At 41.3% G+C, this 8,278-nt stretch overlaps 1 protein-coding gene across 1 annotated transcript in view; it reads left to right on the top strand.

Moving 5' to 3' along the window:
• Positions 1-8,278, top strand: part of LOC117505889 (nuclear pore complex protein Nup160-like) — a 160,270-nt gene that overhangs the window by 48,329 nt on the left and 103,663 nt on the right. Inside the window, 1 exon segment of the mRNA XM_034165424.1 lies at positions 2,577-2,710. Coding sequence (XP_034021315.1) covers positions 2,577-2,710 — 134 coding nt within the window.

The raw sequence follows: 8,278 nt of genomic DNA, 5'->3' as shown, positions 1-8,278 counted from the left end.
GTATACTTTGAAACCGGTCACGGAAGTGCACAAAGTAATCCCGGTGGATCATTGGATGGTCACTAACAGTCTAAATCTAAATTGTTGTGGTTTCCTTGCAACACGTCCTTTAATTAGCGACCATTAAAGCCGAACCAGCTTGTTGTGAATGAACATCGGTAAACGCAGAAACTCCACATTTGTGACAAAACAATGACAATCATTAAAGCAAATGACTTTGGTATGAAAAGTATTTGTGTATTTTACCTGCATGTCTCGCTAAACAGGAGGAACAGCATAAACTAACCCGCGTGCTGAGTGATTCTCATCGCCTCTATTTAAAAAACAGAACTGCACAAAACAACTCATCTTTGCTGTGACGATGTGACACGTGCCTTATGATGATCTGCTCAGAAAATACAGGTCCTGAAGGTCAGTTCAGATGATGTTCTTTAGCGGGGCTTCATGTCAGCGTGTCCATAAAATGTCAGACTCACGGGCTGAATTTAACTTATTATTGGACTCCCTCTTGTTTGTGTTAGTCATTGCATTAGACAGTGCCAGTCACCCTCTGCACCGTCATCAGCAACCAGAAGAGCCTCTTCAGGCACAGACTGCTCCTTCACAAGTGCAGGACCAACAGACTGAAAAACTCCTTTGTCCCTCAGACCATCAGACTATGCTGTCCTCACTCAAGGAGAGGAGGAGTAACAGGAAGACAGAGGACAGGAAGGAGAGGAACAGTCGTAGCCAGTAAACCAGGATTGATCAGTATACAGTGGGGGAAATAAGTATTTGATCCACTGTCAATTTTACAGGTTTTCCCACCTGCAAAGAATGTCGAGGTCTGTAATTTTTATTGTGGGTTCATTTCAACTGTGAGAGACACAAGCTAAAAAAAAAAAAATCCAGAAAATCACATTGTATATTTTTTAAATAATTAATTTGCATTTTGTTGCATGAAATAAGTATTTGAACACCTACCAACCATCAAGAATTCTGTCTCTCACAGACCTGTTAATTTTTCTTTAAGAAGCCCTCTTATTCTGCACTCTTTACCTGTATTAATTGCACCTGTTTGAACTTGTTACCTGTATAAAAGACACCTGTTCATACACTCAATCACTCACACTCCAACCTGTCCACCATAGCCAAGACCAAAGAGCTGTCTAAGGACACCAGGGACAAAACTGTAGACCTGCACAAGGCTGGGATGGACTACAGGACAACAGGCAAGCAGCTTGGTAGAAGACAACAACTGTTATGATTATTTATTACAAAGTGGAAGAAACACAAGATGACTGTCAGTCTCCCTCCGTCTGGGATTCCATGCAAGATCTTACTTTGTAGGGTAAGGATGATTCTGAGAAAGCTCGGAACTACACAGGAGGACCTGGTCAATGACCTGAAGAGAGCTGGGACCACAGTCACAAAGATTACATTAGTAACACATGATGCTGTCATGGTTTAAAATCCTGCAGGGCAGCAAGGTCCCCCTGCTCAAGCCAGCACATGTCCAGGCCCGTTTGAAGTTCACCAGTGACCATCTGGATGATCCAGAGGAGGCATGGGAGAAGGTCATGTGGTCAGATGAGACCAGAATAGAGCTTTTTGGAATCAGCTCCACTTACCATGTTTAGAGGATGAGAACAACCCCAAGAAAACCATCCCAACCGTGAAGCATGGGGGTGGAAACATCATACTCTGGGGGTGCTCTTCTGCAAAGGGGACAGGACGACTGCACCGTATTGAAGGCAGGACGGATGGGGTCATGTATCAAACAACCCCCTTCCCTCAGTAAGAGAATTGAAGATGGGTCATGGCTGGATCTTCAGCATGACAATGACCCCAAACACACAGCCAGGGCAACTAAGGAGGGGCTCCGTAAGAAGCATTTGAAGGTCCTGGAGTGGCCTGGCCAGTCTCCAGACCTGAACTCAATAGAAAATCTTTGGAGGGAGCTGAAACTCCAAACCTGAAAGATCTAGAGAAGATCTGTATGGAGGAGTGGACCAAAATCCCTGCTGCAGTGTGTGAAAACCTGGTGAGAAACTACATGAAACATCTGACCTCTGGAACTGCAAACAAAGGTTTCTGTACCAAATATTGTCTGTTTCTCTAGGGGATCAAATGCTTATTTCATGCAATAAAATGCAAATTATTTAAAAATCATACAATGTAATTTTCTGGATTTTTTTTTCTTTTTTTAGATTCTCTCACAGTTGAAGTGTACCTACGATTAAAAAAAAATATAGACCTCAACATTCTTTGTGGGTGGAAAAACCTGCAAAATTGACAGTGGATCAAATACTTATTTCTCCCACTGTAAATGGTATTCATATTTGTATTTACATTTTTGCAAATTCTTTTTTATTGTCACTTTTGATACTCTGTGTGCTTCTTACCCTGTGTGCTGCTATATAATTTTGCTGGAACCTCAGTTTCCCTGAGGGAGTCTTCCCAAGGGATCAGTGAAGTTCTCTTGTCAAATCATATTCTTTGAAACCCATCTAAGGTTTTAAAACTGCTTTCTCCTGATTTGAGTATCCAGCTTTATCTTTATTTTTCTTGGGTTGTGTCCTTTCTTCTTCCTGTAGTGATAACGTGATTGAGGACATTCAGAACAAACTGCAGGACATTCGTAACCCGATAGCGGCCATAAGTGTTCTGCTGAGGGAGATGGAGCTGGAGGTGGACTCGGACCTCAGAGGGGAAAGCTCTGTGCTCGCAGGTAGGTACGCTAGCGTCTTGTCAAAAGCACTGTGCACCTTAAGCTTTTTTTGGAGGTGCAGAACAGAACCGCTTCTTCCCAGAAGGAATGATGGTGAGAGAGAGTTCAGACAAGATAACGGGTCTAGACTAATTAGCTAAACTGCAGGATTGTCTTACAGACATAAAGACATGGATGACCTCTAATTTCCTGCTTTTAAACTCAGATAAAACTGAAGTTATTGTACTTGGCCCCACAAATCTTAGAAACATGGTGTCTAACCAGATCCTTACTCTGGATGGCATTACCCTGACCTCTAGTAATACTGTGAGAAATCTTGGAGTCATTTTTGATCAGGATATGTCCTTCAATGTGCATATTAAACAAATATGTAGGACTGCTTTTTTGCATTTACGCAATATCTCTAAAATTAGAAAGGTCTTGTCTCAGAGTGATGCTGAAAAACTAATTCATGCATTTATTTCCTCTACGCTGGACTATTGTAATTCATTATTATCAGGTTGTCCTAAAAGTTCCCTAAAAAGCCTTCAGTTAATTCAAAATGCTGCAGCTAGAGTACTGACGGGGACTAGAAGGAGAGAGCATATCTCACCCATATTGGCCTCTCTTCATTGGCTTCCTGTTAATTCTAGAATAGAATTTAAAATTCTTCTTCTTACTTATAAGGTTTTGAATAATCAGGTCCCATCTTATCTTAGGGACCTCGTAGTACCATATCACCCCAATAGAGCGCTTCGCTCTCAGACTGCAGGCTTACTTGTAGTTCCTAGGGTTTGTAAGAGTAGAATGGGAGGCAGAGCCTTCAGCTTTCAGGCTCCTCTCCTGTGGAACCAGCTCCCAATTCAGATCAAGGAGACAGACACCCTCTCTACTTTTAAGATTAGGCTTAAAACTTTCCTTTTTGCTAAAGCTTATAGTTAGGGCTGGATCAGGTGACCCTGAACCATCCCTTAGTTATGCTGCTATAGACTTAGACTGCTGGGGGGTTCCCATGATGCACTGAGTGTTTCTTTCTGTTTTTGCTCTGTATGCACCACTCTGCATTTAATCATTAGTGATCGATCTCTGCTCCCCTCCACAGCATGTCTTTTTCCTGGTTCTCTCCCTCAGCCCCAACCAGTCCCAGCAGAAGACTGCCCCTCCCTGAGCCTGGTTCTGCTGGAGGTTTCTTCCTGTTAAAAGGGAGTTTTTCCTTCCCAGTGTCGCCAAGTGCTTGCTCACAGGTGATGGTCTAGTGGTTAAGGTGTTGTGCTTGAGTCCAGAAGATCATGGGTTCAAATCCCCGCCTGACTGGAAAATCACTAAGGGCCCTTGGGCAAGGCCTTTAATCCCCTATTGCTCCCGGTGTGTAGTGAGCGCCTTGTATGGCAGCACCCTGACATCGGGGTGAATGTGAGGCATGATTGTAAAGCGCTTTGAGCGTCTGATGCAGATGGAAAAGCGCTATATAAATGCAGTCCATTTACCATTTACCATTTACAGGGGGTCGTTTTGACCGTTGGGGTTTTTCCGTAATTATTGTATGGCCTTGCCTTACAATATAAAGCGCCTTGGGGCAACTGTTTGTTGTGATTTGGCGCTATATAAATAAAATTGATTGATTGATTGATTGACTTGAGTCTCCCATATGTGTATTTCAAATACTTTTCAAAAAACCTTCTTTGTGTCTTTTTGTTTAACACAAGATGCAACAGACAGATGGCCTGTGCCCGGTCACAGCCACACAAGCCTAGAATGCTTTCAGTTGTCACCTGTGTCTTGGTGGCTTCCCTCACTCATCTTGTTATAAGGTTACTGATTTTTTTTTTTAGAACTTCTACCTCCAGACACAGAGACCATCCTGTTTATGTTTCTTAATGACCGAGGTAATTGACTTTCATGACACATTGCTTGACTTGAAAGTGTTCATGTGTTCATCCCCTGGCTTATCTAAATACTGATTCCCGGTGAACATTTCCGGGTTATTTTTGATAGCATGTGTGTGTCAAAATCCGTGAATGCTCCACTGCCAAACAGTTACTGGAGGGAATGCACCATATTGGTTTGCAAACTGCCAGTAAACTCGAAAGAAGAGGAGGAGGAAGAGTTATTTTTGTTTTCCTGGTGTGCGTCGGATTTAGTCTGTCTGTGACGTTTGTATTTGTAAAATTATTTGGAGATGTAACGGTGGAAATTAAGTCTCACGTTTTCATGTTCCGATCCCCGACTGAAGGGTAACGTTGCACGCAGCCAGTCGTTCACACAGCAGCCAATGAGAGACAGCATTAAGACATTTTAAAATGAGCTCCGTGTCAGACGCTCATGAATAAATTCAAATGGGGCTGGTTCGACCAAAAGGACCAAACCGCCGGCCCGACTCTTTTAATCATCAGCTATACAGAAACATTTACACTCTTGGTCTGCCTTTGATCTCATGATATCATGTTTTTGACGGAATTCTTTGTCAGTTGATGTTATTTAAGTTATTTCACAGAACTCAAACTCTGTCTTTGGGAAGAATTAACTTCAACACAAACGTGATATGTTGACCTGCCAAATCTGCATTTTAAGGTTTCTTCTGTTACATGGACGTGAAATGTTAATGTGAATTAAGATATGATAAATATTTAACGACATCAGATATTGCTGTGAAAAACGTTTGTGTGTCGTTTTGCACGACAATGACATTGTGAGTATCTAAGAAATGCTGACGTCAGCACTGGATGGAAAAATCATTCATAGAAGTGAAGAAGAATCTAATTTAAACCCAAGTTAGCGTTCCTGACAGCTAAAAGTTATACTGCTGACTTAATTGAACCAAAGTTAGCGTTCCTGACAGCTAAAAGTTATACTGCTGACTTAATTGAACCAAAGTTAGCGTTCCTGACAGCTAAAAGTTATACTGCTGACTTAATTGAACCAAAGTTAGCGTTCCTGACAGCTAAAAGTTATACTGCTGACTTAATTGAACCAAAGTTAGCTTTCCTGACAGCTAAAAGTTATACTGCTGACTTAATTGAACCAAAGTTAAAGTTCCTGACAGCTAAAAGTTATACTGCTGACTTAATGAACCAAAGTTAGCGTTCCTGACAGCTAAAAGTTATACTGGTGACTTAATGAACCAAAGTTAGCTTTCCTGACAGCTAAAAGTTATACTGCTGACTTAATGAACCAAAGTTAGCGTTCCTGACAGCTAAAAGTTATACTGATGACTTAATTGAACCAAAGTTAGCGTTCCTGACAGCTAAAAGTTATACTGCTGACTTAATTGAACCAAAGTTAGCGTTCCTGACAGCTAAAAGTTATACTGCTGACTTAATTGAACCAAAGTTAGCGTTCCTGACAGCTAAAAGTTATACTGCTGACTTAATTGAACCAAAGTTAGCGTTCCTGACAGCTAAAAGTTATACTGGTGACTTAATTGAACCAAAGTTAGCGTTCCTGACAGCTAAAAGTTATACTGCTGACTTAATGAACCAAAGTTAGCGTTCCTGACAGCTAAAAGTTATACTGCTGACTTAATGAACCAAAGTTAGCGTTCCTGACAGCTAAAAGTTATACTGCTGACTTAATTGAACCAAAGTTAGCTTTCCTGACAGCTAAAAGTTATACTGCTGACTTAATTGAACCAAAGTTAGCGTTCCTGACAGCTAAAAGTTATACTGCTGACTTAATTGAACCAAAGTTAGCGTTCCTGACAGCTAAAAGTTATACTGCTGACTTAATGAACCAAAGTTAGCGTTCCTGACAGCTAAAAGTTATACTGGTGACTTAATGAACCAAAGTTAGCGTTCCTGACAGCTAAACGTTATACTGGTGACTTAATTGAACCAAAGTTAGCGTTCCTGACAGCTAAAAGTTATACTGGCGACTTAATTGAACCAAAGTTAGCGTTCCTGACAGCTAAAAGTTATACTGGTGACTTAATTGAACCAAAGTTAGCGTTCCTGACAGCTAAAAGTTATACTGCTGACTTAATCAATCAACTTCAATCAACTTTTTTCTTATATAGCGCCAAATCACAACAAACAGTTGCCCCAAGGCGCTCCACATTGCAAGGCAAGGCCATACAATAATTATGAAAAACCCCAACGGTCAAAACGACCCCCTATGAGCAAGCACTTGGCCACAGTGGGAAGGAAAAACTCCCTTTTAACAGGAAGAAACCTCCAGCAGAACCAGGCTCAGGGAGGGGCAGTCTTCTGCTGAGACTGGTTGGGGCTGAGGGAAAGAACCAGGAAAAAGAGATCGATCACTAATGATTAAATGCAGAGTGATGCATACGGAGTAAAAAGAGAAAGAAACAGTGCATCATGGGAACCCCCCCACAGTCTATGTCTAAAGCAACATAACCAAGGGATGGTCCAGGGTCACCCGATCCAGCCCTAACTATAAGCCTTAGCGAAAAGGAAAGTTTTAAGCCTAATCTTAAAAGTAGAGAGGGTATCTGTCTCCCTGATCTGAATTGGGAGCTGGTTCCACAGGAGAGGAGCCTGAAAGCTGAAGGCTCTGCCTCCCATTCTACTCTTACAAACCCTAGGAACTACAAGTAAGCCCGCAGTCTGAGAGCGAAGCGCTCTAATGGGGTAATATGGTACTACGAGGTCCCTAAGATAAGATGGGACCTGATTATTCAAAACCTTATAAGTAAGAAGAAGAATTTTAAATTCTATTATAGCATTAACAGGAAGCCAATGAAGGGAGGCCAACACGGGTGAGATATGCTCTCTCCTGCTAGTCCCCGTCAGTACTCTAGCTGCAGCATTCTGAACCAACTGAAGGCTTTTTAGGGAACTTTTAGGACAACCTGATAATAATGAATTACAATAGTCCAGCCTAGAGGAAATAAATGCATGAATTAGTTTTTCAGCATCACTCTGAGACAAGACCTTTCTGATTTTAGAGATATTGCGTAAATGCAAAAAGGCAGTCCTACATATTTGTTTAATATGCGCTTTGAATGACATATCCTGATCAAAAATAACTCCAAGATTTCTCACAGTATTACTAGAGATCAGGGAAATGCCATCCAGAGTAACGATCTGGTTAGACACCATGCTTCTAAGATTTGTGGGGCCAAGTACAATAACTTCAGTTTTATCTGTGTTTAAAAGCAGGAAATTAGAGGTCATCCATGTCTTTATGTCTGTAAGACAATCCTGCAGTTTAGCTAATTGGTGTGTATCCTCTGGCTTCATGGATAGATAAAGCTGGGTATCATCTGCGTAACAATGAAAATTTAAGCAATACCGTCTAATAATACTGCCCAAGGGAAGCATGTATAAAGTGAATAAAATTGGTCCTAGCACAGAACCTTGTGGAACTCCATAATTAACTTTAGTCTGTGAAGAAGATTCCCCATTTACATGAACAAACTGTAATCTATTAGACAAATATGATTCAAACCACCGCAGCGCAATGCCTTTAATACCTATGACATGCTCTAATCTCTGTAATAAAATTTTATGGTCAACAGTATCAAAAGCAGCACTGAGGTCCAACAGAACAAGCACAGAGATAAGTCCACTGTCCGAAGCCATAAGAAGATCATTTGTAACCTTCACTAATGCTGTTTCTGTACTATGATGA

The sequence above is a fragment of the Thalassophryne amazonica genome, unplaced genomic scaffold (genome assembly GCF_902500255.1).
Source record: "Thalassophryne amazonica unplaced genomic scaffold, fThaAma1.1, whole genome shotgun sequence".
Lineage (NCBI taxonomy): Eukaryota > Metazoa > Chordata > Actinopteri > Batrachoidiformes > Batrachoididae > Thalassophryne > Thalassophryne amazonica.
This window is presented reverse-complemented; position numbering and strand designations above follow the sequence as displayed.